Source organism: Urocampus carinirostris, chromosome 6 (assembly GCF_059441175.1).
Source record: "Urocampus carinirostris isolate Australia breed hairy pipefish chromosome 6, RoL_Ucar_1.0, whole genome shotgun sequence".
In the NCBI taxonomy this organism is placed as follows: Eukaryota; Metazoa; Chordata; class Actinopteri; order Syngnathiformes; family Syngnathidae; genus Urocampus; species Urocampus carinirostris.
In genome coordinates this window covers 3,689,464-3,706,656 of record NC_142354.1, presented here as the reverse complement: position 1 = coordinate 3,706,656, position 17,193 = coordinate 3,689,464, and the positions used below count along the sequence as shown (strand labels likewise).

At 40.5% G+C, this 17,193-nt stretch overlaps 1 protein-coding gene across 1 annotated transcript; it reads left to right on the top strand.

The window, feature by feature from the left end:
* The first annotated feature begins 3,957 nt into the window (after positions 1–3,957).
* LOC148363563 (odorant receptor 131-2-like) lies at positions 3,958–8,596 on the top strand. Its single transcript, XM_088337318.1, has 3 exons — positions 3,958–3,993; positions 6,197–6,313; positions 7,745–8,596. Exons 1-3 carry the CDS (start codon positions 3,958–3,960, stop codon positions 8,594–8,596), a joined length of 1,005 nt encoding a protein of 334 aa, XP_088193444.1.
* Positions 8,597–17,193: the final 8,597 nt, after the last annotated feature.

Sequence of the window (17,193 nt, the reverse complement as noted above, 5' to 3'; positions counted from 1 at the left end):
TCCTACATTCTGGATTCATTACACATCAACTGAACTATTTCAAGCCTTTTATTATTTTAATATTGCTGAATTTGGCTTACAGCTTAAGAAAACTCAAAAATCCTATCTCAAAATATTAGAATATCATGAAAAAGTATACAAGTAGGCTATTCAACTAATCACCTGAATCATCTAATTAACTCGAAACACCTTGCGAGGTTTCCTGAGCCTTAAAAACACTCAGCTTGGTTCAGTAAACTAAATCACAAGTATGGGGAAGACTGCTGATCTGACTGCTGTCCAGAGGACCATCATTGATACCCTCCTGATGGAGGGTAAGACACAAAAAGAAATTTCTCAAAGAGCAGGCTGTTCACAGAGTGCAGTTTCAAAGCATATCCACAAAAAGTCTGTTGGAAGGGAAAAATGTGGCCGGAAACGCTGCACAACCAAGAGAGATGACCGCAGCCTTAACAAAATTGTGAAGAAGAGCCGCTTCCAGAATTTGGGGGAGCTTCAAAGACAGTGGGCTGAAGCTGGAGTCCAGGTATCAAAAGCCACAGTTCACAGACGTGTCCGGGAAATGGGCTACAATAGCCGTATTCCCATGGTCAAGCCACTTCTGAACTCAAGACAACGGAAGAAGCGTCTGACTTGGGCTATGGAGAAGAAGCACTGGACAGTTGCAGAGTGGTCCAAAGTCCTCTTTTCAGACAAAAGCAAGTTTTGCATTTCATTTGGAAGTCAAGGCGCCAGAGTCTGGAGAAAGGCTGGAGAGGAGCAAAATCCAAGTTGCTTGAAATCCATTGTGAAGTTCCCACAGTCAGCAATGGTTTGGGGAGCCATGTCAGCTGCTGGTGTTGGTCCACTGTGTTTCACCAAGTCCAGAGTAAATGCAACTGTGTACCAAAAGATTTTAGAGCACTACATGCTTCCATCTGCTGAAAAGCTCTATGGAGATGAGGATTTCATTTTCCAGCATGATCTGGCACCTGCCCACAATGCCAAAACCACCAGTAACTGGTGCACTGACCATGGCATCACTGTCCTTGATTGGCCTGTTAATTCCCCTGACCTGAACCCCATCGAGAATTTGTGGGGTATAGTTAAGAAGAAGATGAAAGACACCAGACCTGCAAATGCAAATGAGCTGAAGGCCGCTATCGAAGCATCCTGGGCATCAATAACACTTCAGCAATGCCACAGGCTGATTGCCTCCATGCCACGCCGGATTGATGCAGTAATCCGTGCAAAAGGATTCCCAACCAAGTACTGAGTGCATCAATGGACATTTTCAAATGTTTGATTTAGTTTTGCTGTTATAAAATTATTTTTTTTACTTGGTCTGAGGAAGTATTCTAATATTTTGAGATAGGATTTTTGAGTTTTTTTCAGCTGTAAGCCAAAATCAGCAATATTCAAATAATAAAAGGCTTGAAATAGTTCAGTTGATGTGTAATGAATCCAGAATGTATGACATTTTTGTTTTTTTAATTGCATTACAGAAAATAAAGAACTTTATCACAATATTCTAATTTTCTGAGACAGTCCAGTATATATATATATATATATATATATATATATATATATATATATATATATATATATATATATATATATATATATATATATATATATATATATGTGATAAAGTTCTTTATTTTCTGTAATGCAATTAAAAAAACAAAAATGTCATACATTCTGGATTCATTACACATCAACTGAACTATTTCAAGCCTTTTATTATTTTAATATTGCTGGTTTTGGCTTACAGCTGAAAAAAACTCAAAAATCCTATCTCAAAATATTAGAATACTTCTCCAGACCAAGTAAAAAAAATAATTTTATAACAGCAAAACTAAATCAAACATTTGAAAATGTCCATTGATGCACTCAGTACTTGGTTGGGAATCCTTTTGCACGGATTACTGCATCAATCCGGCGTGGCATGGAGGCAATCAGCCTGTGGCATTGCTGAAGTGTTATTGATGCCCAGGATGCTTCGATAGTGGCCTTCAGCTCATTTGCATTTGCAGGTCTGGTGTCTTTCGTCTTCTTCTTAACTATACCCCACAAATTCTCGATGGGGTTCAGGTCAGGGGAATTAACAGGCCAATCAAGGACAGTGATGCCATGGTCAGTGCACCAGTTACTGGTGGTTTTGGCATTGTGGGCAGGTGCCAGATCATGCTGGAAAATGAAATCCTCATCTCCATAGAGCTTTTCAGCAGATGGAAGCATGTAGTGCTCTAAAATCTTTTGGTACACAGTTGCATTTACTCTGGACTTGGTGAAACACAGTGGACCAACACCAGCAGCTGACATGGCTCCCCAAACCATTGCTGACTGTGGGAACTTCACAATGGATTTCAAGCAACTTGGATTTTGCTCCTCTCCAGCCTTTCTCCAGACTCTGGCGCCTTGACTTCCAAATGAAATGCAAAACTTGCTTTTGTCTGAAAAGAGGACTTTGGACCACTCTGCAACTGTCCAGTGCTTCTTCTCCATAGCCCAAGTCAGACGCTTCTTCCGTTGTCTTGAGTTCAGAAGTGGCTTGACCATGGGAATACGGCTATTGTAGCCCATTTCCCGGACACGTCTGTGAACTGTGGCTTTTGATACCTGGACTCCAGCTTCAGCCCACTGTCTTTGAAGCTCCCCCAAATTCTGGAAGCGGCTCTTCTTCACAATTTTGTTAAGGCTGCGGTCATCTCTCTTGGTTGTGCAGCGTTTCCGGCCACATTTTTCCCTTCCAACAGACTTTTTGTGGATATGCTTTGAAACTGCACTCTGTGAACAGCCTGCTCTTTGAGAAATTTCTTTTTGTGTCTTACCCTCCATCAGGAGGGTATCAATGATGGTCCTCTGGACAGCAGTCAGATCAGCAGTCTTCCCCATACTTGTGATTTAGTTTACTGAACCAAGCTGAGTGTTTTTAAGGCTCAGGAAACCTCGCAAGGTGTTTCGAGTTAATTAGATGATTCAGGTGATTAGTTGAATAGCCTACTTGTATACTTTTTCATGATATTCTAATATTTTGAGATAGGATTTTTGAGTTTTCTTAAGCTGTAAGCCAAATTCAGCAATATTAAAATAATAAAAGGCTTGAAATAGTTCAGTTGATGTGTAATGAATCCAGAATGTATGACATTTTTGTTTTTTTAATTGCATTACAGAAAATAAAGAACTTTATCACAATATTCTAATTTTCTGAGACAGTCCTGTATATATATATATATATATATATATATATATATATATATATATATATATATATATATATATATATATATATATATATATATATATATAAATTCACAAATTGATATCAACATTGTATGAAACGAGGTTAGACATGGCACTCCACAGTTAAATATGTAAGAGATATAAAGATGCTGGAGAGAAAAAAGATAAAGGACTATCAGGATAAATAGCCCAAAAAACAATGACAACGTAGTGCTTAGAAAACTGGCCTAAGTCATAATAATAATGCTTAAGGGATATACAAATAAACATGACTTGACTTAAAATTATAGCGCATCGTAACAATACTCCAACGAAAAAAAGTGCAATAACATTTAGGAACAAAAAATAAAAAACCCGAATTAGTGATTTTTCATTTTTTGACTGTCACATGTCCTGTTTTTCTCTTTCAGCACAATTATTTTATTTTGATAATTTGGTTTATATGCTCATAGTATAGTAGTGAAAGAAACGTATAAATACACAGCTTATTGCACATTTACAGCAAATATTTCATCACATGTTCCTGTGAATGGAAGCATATACTCTTGCTAAGAACTGCCCAACATGTGACATCACACAAGCTCATGTTTACTCGTTTCTCCCTCCAGTTTATAAACGTGCGCCACAATTGTTTCTTAGCCGACCTGCCTGCATTTTTTGATGATGATGATCATAACTCTTTATAAATCTCACCTCTGAAATAATAATTCCACTTTTTTCTTTTCCAGCAATATGAACTCTTCAGACAACGTAACTTTACCACAACAGGTACACTCATGCTCAAACATTCATATCTTGCGACAATTAGTTTTTTGCCCCTTTGTTGTTGCTCTATAAACCTTTGAAAAAAATACTTTTGCACGAAACTGTGAAATTGTATTTATATGTATATACCTCGGGAGTTGGATAGTTTTTTGTTAAATTACTGCTGCTAAATGTTATTGCACTTATTTTCATTGCACTGTTGTTACAATGCACTATTCTTTTTCATTGCACTAGGCCAGTCCCTAAACAATAAGTTGCAATTATTTTTTTACCTATTTATATATCCTGATAGTCCTATATTTTTTCCTTTAAATCTTTATTACATGTTTTACCCTGGATTGCCATGTCTCATCTCGTTGCTTACTTGGTTTCAAAATGTTGATATAAATGACAATACAAATTCTTCTCGTCTCGTCTCGTCTCGTCTCGCCTCGCCTGTCTGTTTCCCCCCTGTTTTTGCTTCTTTGTTGCCGTTTGATTTATTTTGGGTTAGAAATTTACTTAGTTAGTTGATTTGCTCATTCATTTTTGTTTAGCTTTTAACTCTTCTCTGTGTGTGAAGGGTAGGACTTTAATTGTATTGTATAGATCACTGTTGCAAACCTTTTTGAAGCTAAGAGCTACTTTTTAAAACTAATTAGTTTAAAGAGCTTCCATTTTGATATGCATTTCTAAATTAACATGTTAATACTATTTTGTGTAAATGTTATTATTACTATGTAATTACCAGGTTGTAATTAGTAGAGGATAAAATAGGCTCAGTCGTGCCAGTTATAAAACAAACTTCCAAGAAAATCACAATGACCCATGATATATTTTTAGAAGTACTGTAGTCTGCAGGCTACTCAGGTGGTTTTAGGTGGCTACCTCGTTCCCCGGGGTACCATGTTCGAGACCCCTGGTCAGGATTATTTTGTTTTTGTTTTGTTTCTATTTTTCTCCATGTTCTCTTTTTAGCGGTTGTTCCAAAAAAGTGGAACTGACACATTCAGCCAGGCCAAATTATTCTGGTTTAGTATGTTCAACATTCATCATATCAGGTTAAAAAGGTTCAATCGTGTCAAGACATTTTAGGTTAAATAAATGCATGTCCTGTTTTCTCTGTAAACTCTACATAATGATTAACAATTTCATACTCACATCACTACCGTGTTATGGGTTGGACTACCGCTTTTCTCCCCTTAAAGACCCATACTGTTTAAAAAAATAATCTACTGCTTTTTCAAATCCAAAGAATAAACATCTGAATTCAAGACTAATATTTTGGTACAGAAAAAACACTTTTTGTGAAAGAATTATACTTCTCATAGAATATATTTAATGTTGGGAAATTGGGAATTAACAAGTGTTTGCAACAGCCTTTCTGATTTGAAGGAATAGTTTACATGCTGAGTTGTTGATTATTGTTGCTGTCAACTAAACTTTATTTAAAGGGACAGTGTGTGATATTTAGTCCCTCCTAGTGGTACAAAAGAACGTTCATTCAGTAAAAAAACAATTATTTAAATGCTGGACCCAAATACATGAACTATCACGAATGGCAGCCACTCCAGCAGCTCCCGTGTTATTTTCGATTGTTCTCGATTGTTCTCAGCTCAGGGATGCTGCTGGAAATGTGAATTTCCCTTCGGGGATGAACAAAGTATCTATCTATCTATCTATCTATCTATCTATCTATCATACCAATATTGATTTTTATTGAAAAAAAATCTAGGTCGAGATATTTGGAATTCTTTTACATAGTGGAATCCTTGCTTAGTTGCCGCTGTTTGTCTGCCATCTTGTTGCATGCGATACACGAGAAAAAAAAATAACATAAGCATGAAAAAGTAGTAGTGGCAATACTTGGTCTCCTCTATATCACTTTGTCATGTGCGCAAGGGATGTAAGAGCTTAAGATCAGTCGCATGGTTCAGCATATGTGCAGGCTGTTGTGATAGTATGGGCGTCTGGATTTTAGTCAGTAGAGTACATTGAGTTTTGCTTTTCGCCTCACAATGAAATAGATAGGTAAAGAATAAGCCGCATTGTGTATTGTTGGTCGCAGTTTCAAGTGTAGAAATAAAGTAGCGGCTTGTAGTACGAATATTACTGTATTATACAAATTACTGTAATATAGTCTTCTTAGATATTGACAAGCAAAGTAAGTAAAATAGTTAGTAGTTTATTATTTTATTTAATTATGTTACTCTAATTATGTGTGTAGGTGCTCCTGAGAGACAGCTTTGTTTCTGCAGTGGTGAAAAACTTCCTGGTGGTTTTTCTCTGGTTATTGCTCACCTACATTAATGCTGTCTTGCTCACGACTTTCTTCAAACACCAGGTATTGACACATTTATTTACTTACCCAAAACTCAGGTATTATTTTGCTCAAACTCAATCTAAACACACAAAAGCTCAAAGAAAGTTTAGGGGGTGGGAATACTGAGGGGTCATCTTTTACAAACTGAATCCGTTGCCTTATTTAAATACGTTCAAGTCTTATAATACAGGGTGTTCCAAAAGTCTTAGGCACATTTTGACATTGAATATCTCTGAAACTAAAACACATCTGGTAAATTTATAAAGCTTGTTATCGGGTTTTTTCTCAATGTGAGCACCATTGGTCACATGACACATCAAGCTGATAGTCAAATTCTTGCCAAACGCGTCCCAGCATTGCATTGTCAATGGTTGTTACAGTGTCTGATATTTTTGCCTTCCGCACATCAACGTTTCTTGTAATATGGGGAACATAGATCATTCCTTTCATAAATCGCTACAAAAATTGCATGGTGTGAGATCTGGAGATATGGGTGGCCAGGACATAAGATTAAGATAATTCTGTACAGACTGTCCAAACCATCTATCTCGCAATGTAGAGTTCAAAAACTCTCAAACCCCAAGGCTCCTAAACACAGGAAAAGCAGGAAGAGGTTAAAACATGGTTGAATCAACAAAAAACATACACGTGCAACTTTGTTTGATTGTTAGCATCGATCAACTTAACCTTCAACTTTATTGTCAAATATGCTATATCCACAACATACAGCACAGATGAAATTACTTCTTAAGACACAATAAAAATAACAGATAATGACAAAATAAAAAAAGAAAAAGTAGGCGTATGAAAATATATATGGTTAGAATAAAAAAGCAAAAAGCAAAATATAGCCGGAAACTAAATAGAGCAAAAAGCTGAGGGGGTAGGAGGGAGTAAGGCAGGGTGAGAGTTCAGAGTCCTGACAGCTTGATGGAAGAAGCTGTCCTTAAACTTGCTAGTTTTGGCTCTGGGACTCTGCAGTCTTTTTGCTGATGGCAGCTGGTTGAAGAGGCTGTGAGCTGGGTGGGTGTGGAGTTGTGGATGTCCCAGAGGGACGTGAGGGGGACACCAACGACCTTTTCTACTGTTCTTACAATGCGCTGCAGAGTCTTTCTGTAGGACACAGATTACAAATAGACCGTTGCCCGTCTTTTCTTATGTGTTCATGGTTTGTTCTCAGGTAAGATCACTTTGTTGACCATTCTTATGTTCCTATGTTTATAAGCAATACAGAAATCCCTGGGTTATCGCGGGTGATATAAATGCCAATGGAGCCGATTTGATTCAATCCAAAATCTGCAAGGCCGTGAACCAACAAAAACCAAAGTGTGAAGTACCAAGGGATTACTGTATTTCCGTTCCAGTTCTGGTGCTCATGTCATTCCTGACATTGGTGATGTTGCTATTAATTTTGTTGTATGTGTGATTATCCCCTGATTGTTGGCGGTGCAGACATTCCACGATGAACCCCGCTATATCCTGTTCATCCACATGGTGATCAACGACAGTGTTCAGCTGAGCTTCAGCGTCACTATGTTCCTGCTCAGCTACATCGTGTTTCGCATTCGTGTGTACCTGTGCTGCGTATTCCTCCTTCTGACAGTCTTCAGCACAAGGAACACGCCGCTCAACCTGGCCGCCATGGCAGTGGAACGCTACGTGGCCATCTGCAGGCCTCTGAGGCATCATCAGTTGTGCACAACCCGAAAGACGTACCAGACCGTTCTGCTAATCTGGTTCTTAACCGTGGCCCCCGAAATCGCCGACCTCTTTGTCATACTGGCTGCCCAACCCCCAGGCTACTTCCTGAGGTATGTCTTCTGCCTGCGAGCCAACGTCTTTCCGGATCCCGTCATGACGCACAAGCGCACCGCTGTCGATTGCTTCTATTTCCTCTGCGTCCTATTCACTCTAGTGTTCACTTACGTCAAGATCCTAAAAGCGGCACGCTCTGCCTCAGCCCAAAAGGGACTAGCTGAGAGAGCCCGCACCACCGTACTGCTGCATGGCGTCCAGCTGGCCATGTGCCTGCTGGCTTATGTGTCACCTGGCATGGAGTTGCTGTTTCTTCTGGTGTTCCCAGGCCACACTAGGCAAATTCGTTATGTGTGCTATCTGCTGGTCCGCATTTTACCTCGCTTTCTTAGCCCCGTTGTATATGGCCTGCGCGATGACAAGTTCCGCAGGTACCTCGACCAGACACAGAGGTCCTGCTTCCAGTTACACAAAAACAGGCCTCCAAAAAGAGGCCTCAAAAACACTTTAAGTTGTTATGATATGACCTGCTTTCATCCAAATCAATAATTTAAATGCGCTGTACGGTGTTTGAAACTTCTACTTTCTGCTGCCATCTCCTGGCATAAAGTCATGATCACAGCTTCAGTAAGCTTATTGCAAAGTATCTGCATTTCTTAGACACACACAAACATTTTTTTTCTTTTTTTGTGTGTTTAGGTTTGCATTTGGACTGTATTTGAAACAGGCTTTTTATTACCTCTACCATTTTAATGCTATCTTTCTATCTATCTACCCTGGCCATATCCCTCGAAAGGGGTGACCGAGAGCAAGACAAACACATAAAAAAAAAAAAAAAAAAAAGGCAAAAAGTAGCAAAAATCACACACAAAACTTTTTGGACCATGGCCAACCCAAATGCTAAAACACCCAAACAAGTTAAGCACCTGTGCACCCAAGTTGGTCATGCTTTTGTCACTCCAGATGAAACGGTACCCAAGAAAGCGGCCATGTCAGTCGGGTCAGGGTGACACAACACACTCTTCTGTTCAACAGCAGGGCCTGACACTGGAGCGGTTTATTAATGAACAAGGACTTTGTCTCACTTCAAAATAAAGCAGCCGTAGACTAAAATACTCGTCTTGAATTCAGATTTTTGTTGTTTGTATTAGAAAAAGCAGTAGATTATTATTTTTAAATAGTATGGGTCTTTAAGGGGAGAAAAGCGGTAGTCCAATCCATAAAACGGTAGTGTTGGTGATTGTGAAATTGAAATCATTATATAAAGTTTACAGAGAAAACTGGACATGCATTTATTAAACCTGTCTTGACACAATTGAACCTTTTAACCTGATATGTTCAGCAGCAGGGCCCGACAGCTTTCATTGGTTTACCCCTGCCGCATCATATAGGTACCCTGCCCATCCCTTAGAACACGTCCAAACATCCCACTATCCTTTCACAACCCCTCCCCACTCATTCCTATGACCAACAAGGGATCTAGCTTCCATTATATTTAGACCTCTTTCCTGCAGTGCACTCATAACACCATCCATCGACGTCAATCGCGGTCTTCCTCTTGGTTTCTTTACCTTTACTTCTGCTCTGTAGATCCTCTTCAACATTCTCTTCTCATCCCTCCTCTCCATGTGTCCAAACCAACCGAGTACTCTCTTATCCACAGGTTTGCTCAGTCCCACTACTACTCCAGTTTTATCTCTGACAATTTCATTTCTCAATCTATCTAATCTTGTCACTCCTAACATACTCCTCAAACATTTCATCTCAACAACATTTAATTTCCTTCTCAAATCTGCCTTCAGGTTCCAAGTCTCTGCACCATACAACACAGTTGGCACAATCAGACACTCATACAGTCCCCTTTTAACATCCATACTCATACTCTTGTTGCTCATCACTTAAAACCTTGCTTCCTTGATTCACTCTATGCAATACCTCACACTCCATTCCCCCAACTGCAGCCGCATCACAACCCAAGTACCTTTCAACTTCTTCCAGCAACTGTCCATGCAACCTTATTTCTAAAACCATGCCCACTCCATCACGTCAACACTTCATCACCTTACTCTTCCAACATTCACACATAACTTACGCCTATCACACACTCTTCCAAACTCCATTACCAACCTTCTCAATGTTTCCTCAGAATCAGCCACAAGCGCTGCCATCTGCAAACAACAACTGACTTACCTGCCACGCTGTTCCACTGTTATCCATCATCTCTACATCTCTTCCAAACACTCTTGAATTCACCTCTCTCACCACACCATCCATGGACACATAAACAGCCATGGTGACATCACACACCCCTGTCTCACACCAGTCAACACAGGGAACCACTCACTTGTCTCACTCCCTACTCTTACACATGCTCTGCTGTTCACATAAACTCTTCAATGGTTCCAACAACTTTTCACCCACTCCATACATTACCATCACCTGTCACAATGCTTCTCTATCAACTCTGTCTTACGACTTTTCCAAGTCTGCAAAAGCCAAATAAACATCCTTATCTTTTGCAAAATATTTCTCACACACCTGTCGTACTGTAAACACCTGATCCACACATCCTCTTCCTTTCCTTACACCACTCTGCTCCTCCATCACCAACTCATCCATTCTTCCTCTCACTCTCTTAATAAAACAACAAACTGATACCTCTCAAATTGCTACATTCATACTTATCACCTTAACCCTGATACAATGGCACCACACATGCACTACACCAATCAAAAGGAACCACACCACTTAAAAAGCATACATTCAACAAGGGTACTAACCAGTCAATCATAGCCTTGCCACCTTTTTTCAAGCATTCAGCAGTACAACCATTCAAACTAGGCGCCTTCCCCCCTTTCATTTCTTTCACTGCCTCTTGTACCTCCCATGTTTCGACAGGCTTCACATTTAAATCACCCAAAACGGGCATTCTTCCCATACTACTGATCGCCTCAACTCTCACTTTCCTCCACATTAAGCAACTACTCAAAATACTCTGCCCATCTCGTCCTGACTGCATTACCGCTAACAAGCAGTCTACCGTCCGTCCTTATCTTTCACTTTCTCTTCCTTTCCAGTCTCGCTCTGTCTTACTCTTTTCACTTCTCCAGAACATTTTTCTCCTTTCCTCAAAGTTCACTCCTATCTTTCGACAACAATCATCGATTGCTTTCCTTTTCACTGCTTCCACGACTGCTTTTAACAACCTTTTCTTCACTTTATACCTTTCATAGGCATCACCACTCTTATCTTGCAGCCACTCCTCAAAGGCACGTCTCTTTTCTGTCACAGCCTCATCATTCCACCATTCACTTCCTTTCCTAATACCTCGACCATGTCAGGCGGACCAGAACAGAGCAGGAGACCCCGGAGCGTTCGTACAATTCTTTTATTTGGGGAAGCGTACAGGGTTAGCGGGAGACGCGATGACCGTCGAACGTCAGCAGCAACGCCGTGAAGACAACTTCGGAACACGTAGCCATTCGTAGCGTGGGACGGAAGCAGGTCGAGTTTACCGGGACTGGAGAGAAGATCGTAGCGTGGGACGGAAGCAGGTCGGATCGGAGGCAGGCAGGCAGAATCAGGTAAACAAGAAGGCACAGGTAATCGGGAGAGTCATACGGGGTACAGAAGTATCCTCAGACGAAGAGGTCTCCGCGTAGCGTGCTTAAAAAGGGAACATAAACCAATCATGGATCGCATTCCAGCGCGTCAGATGATTACCACAGGTGGCTCAATTTAGGTAATCATGACAGACCAACTTTTTTCATGCCACACACTTCTTTCGCAGTCCTCAACGCTGCCTCTTTAAACCACTTTCATTTCAATTCCACACTCTCCACTTCTCTTCTACTAATCCGTTCATACTCTTACCCTATTCTCTCTTTAAACTGTCTTTCCTTTTCTGCCTTATTCAACTCTGACATTTTCACCTCTTCCCTCACACTCTTCTTATAACTAGCGCTCCACGATCCATCTATTCTCAGTTTTCCTTCCACATAATAATGATCATACATACCACTCATTTTACCTCTGTAAACATGCACATCCAACAATCTACTTAACATCCCTTTCGTAACCACTACATAATCCATCAGTGCTCTGTCCACCATCTCACCGCCATCCACTCTGACAAAGGTATACTTATTTACGTTCCTCTTTTCAAACAACGTATTTGCAATCACCAACTCATTTTCCACACACAACTCAATTTCTTCCTACTCTCATTTCTTACTGGTACTCCATATCTACCAATCACATATGATCCTGTGGTGAGGTACCCTGTCCCTTTGGAGGTGTGAGAATTCTCCCACTGTGGTCCACTACGTGTCGTAAGAGGCGACTAAAGTGGAGGGAGCGAAGGGACTGGGGATCCTCTCCTCTCTATCTCTACTTCCTAAGAGACAGCAAGGCAAAGAAAGGAGGGTGAGGGACCGAAATGTAATAATAATAATAATAATAATAATAATAATAATGCATTTTATTTAAAAAGCGCCTTTCAGGCCACCCAAGGACACTGTACAGACAATGAAAAAAATACAATTTAAAAACGTTGTAAGCGAGATAATAAATAAAAACAAGACATAAAATCATAAAAACATAGGAAATGGAGAAGCTATGTGTTGTAGGCAGTCCTGAACAGGTGTGTTTTTAGACGGGACTTAAAAGTGGAGAGAGGTGTGCAGTTTTGGAGGTCCGGAGGTAGATTGTTCCAAAGCTTTGGAGCAGCGCGACTGAAGGCTCTGTTTACCATGGTGCTCAGGTGGGCAGGGGGCACTGACAGTCGGAGGGAGGACGAGGATCTGAGGGAGCGAGTGGGGACGTGCACGTGGAGAAGGTCGGACAGGTAAGGCGGGGCCAGGTTGTGAATGGCCATATATGTACTGGTATATAGGATCAGTTTGTAGCTGATGCGATGTTGAACAGGAAGCCAGTGTAGCTGTTGGAGAACGGGGGTGATGTGCTGCTGGGAAGATGTTTTTGTGATGATGCGAGCAGAGGCGTTTTGAACCAGCTGAATTTTATGGAGGGACTTTTGAGGAAGGCCGAAATGCCTCGCAAACCCTATTTATAGGGTCACTTAATGTGTGAGGATATGGAAGTAAAGCGACTGAGTGGAAGAAAGACGAGATCGGAAGGATGATGACTCAAATGAAGGTTGATGTGTTAGCCTTGAGTGAAACAAAGATGAAAGGAAAGGGTGAATTACAGCTTGGAGGTATGTATGGTAGAAAGTCTGTAGTTAAGGGTGGACATGTTAGATAAGGAGTGGCTGTGCTTGTGAGCGAGAAAGCAAAGGAAAAACTGGTGGAGTGGAAATAGATATCTTCCAGATTGATGTGGGTGAGGTTAAAGTGGGGTGTAGAAATATGGATGTTTATAAGTGCATATGGACCTGGTTCTGGCTGAGGAGAGAGGAGTTCTGGAAGGATTTGTCCGAATGTGTGGCAAGTGCAAATGAAGGGTGGAAAGTGGTAATGCATTTTAATGCTACAGTAACAAAACGACGATGACGAGCATAAAGTCATTCTCCATTCTCCCTATCTCTGCCCACTTTTCTTCTACCTACTGTTTTGCGCGTTCTGAAAAACCATGGCTTTAAGTAAGAGTAAAGCAAATTGGCGCATGCGCAGAAATACTGTAAAGGCTCTTAGAAATTAGTTGGGCCTTGTAACCACATACCTAATAGAGAAACTTTTAAAGAACACCCCAAACTACACACCCCTTTGACCTCTTTTGCTGATTATTAAAAATGCAACATTTTTATTACTTTTCAATGAGTATATTTTGTCCATTTATATGTTTTGTTTTTTGAGTGCACCAAATTCTATACATAAAAATCATGTTTTTATCTGTATCTGTTTTCTCTTGAACCATTTTCAACATGCATATTTTTAATGGTGTTTTAAAATGTCATTTACCATTTGGGCAACATCAATTTAATTTATTTACATTTATTCTTATTTGAAAGTCAATGTGACAAATAAAGTTTTTCTTATGTCAGTGGTCTCAAACTCGATTTATTTGGGGGGCGCAAGAACTAGGGTCTGGGTGAGGTTTTTCACCCCAAAAAACAAAATAACATTCCACTTTTTCACAAAAAACTTTTTGGGGGAAATTCCTTACACAAAATAAGATCCAAAAATAAAAAAATAAGAAGAATTCGCATAAAAACAAATCTAGCGGTAATAAATGTGTCCATGATTCGCTAGAGCTGCACTTAAAGCAGACCTGGGCGCTCCGGTCCTGGAGGGCCGTAAGTTCTGCATGATTTTTGAGGTTTCTCTGATCCAATACAGGTGATTCCAATCACCAGTATCGTTAACGAGCACTTGCTAGCTTGCTAACGAGGTTATAATTTGTATCACCTGAGTTAAAGAAGAGCAAACTTCAAAATCTGGCAGGACGTATGGCCCTCCAGGACCGGAGTGCCCAGGTCTGACTTAAAGGGACAGAGTGTGATGTTCAGTGCCTTCTAAAAAATGTCATTCATATAAAAAAAAAAATTTTTAATTGATTTTTAGCACTTGTTTTGGTTGCACAACCGAATACATCTGCCCATAAATTCCGGACTATAGAGCGCACCTGAATATAAGCCGCAACCACCACATTTTAAGAGGAAAACCGATTTTGTACTTACACAAGCCGCACCTGTATATAAGCTGCATGCGCCCACATTATAACATGTAACACAAACACAAAATTAACCCAAACTCGACTTTAAGTCCCGCGATCGAAACTGAATGTCCATCATTAAAGTGCACAGTCCAAAAATTCACAGCCGGCAAAATGAAAGGAAAATGACACCGGTACTTAAGGTTTGATGCAGACCTGCAGATTCCGGGTCCCGTTGAAAGTAATCCAAGGAAAAAAGTGTATATTTCCATAGGTAAGGGTGGGAAAAGTATATATCCACTATTGTCAACCGCGTCCACAAACGCATCTCACCTTTACTCCGACTTCCGTCAGCCCCCCGTTGTTTTCGCCCCTTCTTTTTGATTCGCCCGTGCAAAACATATCAGAATAAGTCCATACATTACAGAAATATACAGTTGCAAATACATATTATACATGGTCACACATATTTACAAAGAAAGACGGTACACCGAGAGAGTTTTCAAAGCTTTAATAATAATAATCATCCCAAACGGTGCCTGTGACAGGTAGCAACACGCTAGCAACACGCTCGCAACACAGTAAACGGGTCTGTTAAAAAAACATACCATACTTGTAAAAATCACGGTAAACCTTCCTCATCTTCCTCATTAGAAGTGAAGCCATCAAAGTCATCTTCCTCAGTGTCGGAAAGAAACTTTGTCATATAGACGTTGTCCCACGCTCTGGCAACCGGACTCGTGCTGTCACTTTTGCTTGAACTCTAATCCACTCCTGATTCTGTGCGCTCCTCTCCGTCACGCAGCAAACCGGCTTTTCGGAAACCGTTGGTGATGGTGGATTTTCTTGATGCTGCCCCACGCTGTCAGGATCCACTGGCAGATTTGCGAAAAAGTTGCTTTTAGCATGCGGCAAGTTTTGGTGAAAGATTTCTCGCCGCTAGTCAAGCCAAGAAGTTGCAGTCTTCCTCGGCGCATATATTCCACCGGTCTAAAACTTACCTTTTGTACTCGAGCGCCGCTGGCGGCCGTTAGAAAAATTACATAAATTGGCCGCATCACTGAATAAGCCGCAGGGTTGAACGTTTGGGAAAAAAGTAGCGGCTTATAGTCCGGAATTTACGGTAGTGGTAAAATAATACACACTGTCCCTTTAACTTTTACATTAAGGCATGGGACGCAAACCATCATCCTGAAATCATACTGAGATTTTTGAAATACAATATGAATACATTTAAACATTCTTTGGTGTGTCACCGCAACATTAACACATCACACACAGACATTACTCAGGCAAAGTATTGGGGCACCCCTGAGGGTGCAACTCTGAACAACTCTCTCCGATGCTGTCTGTTCCTGGCCTGGGTTTGGGTTGTGGCAAACTTTGCACCTGTCCATTCCTTGATGTTGTTGGCCCAGTTCTTTTTCTGTCATCCTCTTCTTGGATTGTGCCCTGGAGAACGATCTTGGCCAGACTTGAAAATCTTGTGACATGACTATACCACTGCAGTTTACGACTGCGCAGTTGACAACAGTTTTTTGTAGGGTCCAATGCGTCCTCTTATGGTGTTGCACACTCTTTTGTTTGTCACATTCGCCTTGAACAGTAGCTGATGCTTACAAGTTTCCTGTAGCATTCCTGTAACCATCGCTTGCATGAGTCTGATCTTTGACTTGACTGCGATTTTCTTGTCCCTCATAATGGGTTTAACTCTGGCAAGTGCAGCCCTAGTCGAGCTATCCTGGCCCTGATTTCTGGTTTTGACCCTTCTTGGGACTCATTGTGATTAAGGGCTACACAAATAAACATGACTTTAAAATGTTAGGTTTTTGAGTTTTTCCTTGCCCTCATGTAAATTTTAGATAAGGGGATGGTGTAATAATAGTCAGTAGTTTGCAATAATCTGTGCAGCCCTTTGAGACACCTTGTGATAAAGGGCTATACAAATAAATATGACATGACATGACAGCTCTAATATACTTAAATTTGGTGACAGGTCTCAGCTCCTGGTGGTTGATGATGATATTTGTGGTGATACCTTGGGGGTTGTTGATCACGACTTTCTTTTTAATGCTGATAACTATCCCATACTGGGTTGATCTTTTGTCCAGGCAATTGACCAGATCTCTTTCTGTGGGCCAGCATGCGCAAGTACAGCATGAAAGTAGTTCAGACCGTTGAATAGCTGTACGCCAATGCCAACAGTGTGGTACTGATCAATGGTACAAAAATAAAATATTGATAAAATAGAAATCAAATTCTTTGGTGTGGTGATTATTACTTCACACACAGACGTTATTCAGGCAAAGTATCCCTCTAACGTTGATCTAAGTGTCACTTAATACAAGCTTTACAGAGAAAGAGGTTATTGCATACCTGTCAACCTGTACGTTTTTGCCGTACAAAGCATGTTTACTATGCATTTTAAGACGTGTACGTTGTACAAGAAAATCTGTACGGAAAAACGCAAATTTGTCAATTGTGGGTACCATCCGGTAAACACCGACTATCACAAAACGGCAAATCAATCA

Excerpts from the sequence above, each read along its gene's own strand:
- LOC148363563 (XM_088337318.1), top strand. The coding sequence starts at position 3,958 with ATGAACTCTTCAGACAACGTAACTTTACCACAACAG. Across the intron at positions 3,994-6,196 it reads ACGTAACTTTACCACAACAG|GTGCTCCTGAGAGACAGCTT; the intron begins GTACACTCATGC and ends TTATGTGTGTAG. Across the intron at positions 6,314-7,744 it reads CGACTTTCTTCAAACACCAG|ACATTCCACGATGAACCCCG; the intron begins GTATTGACACAT and ends TTGGCGGTGCAG.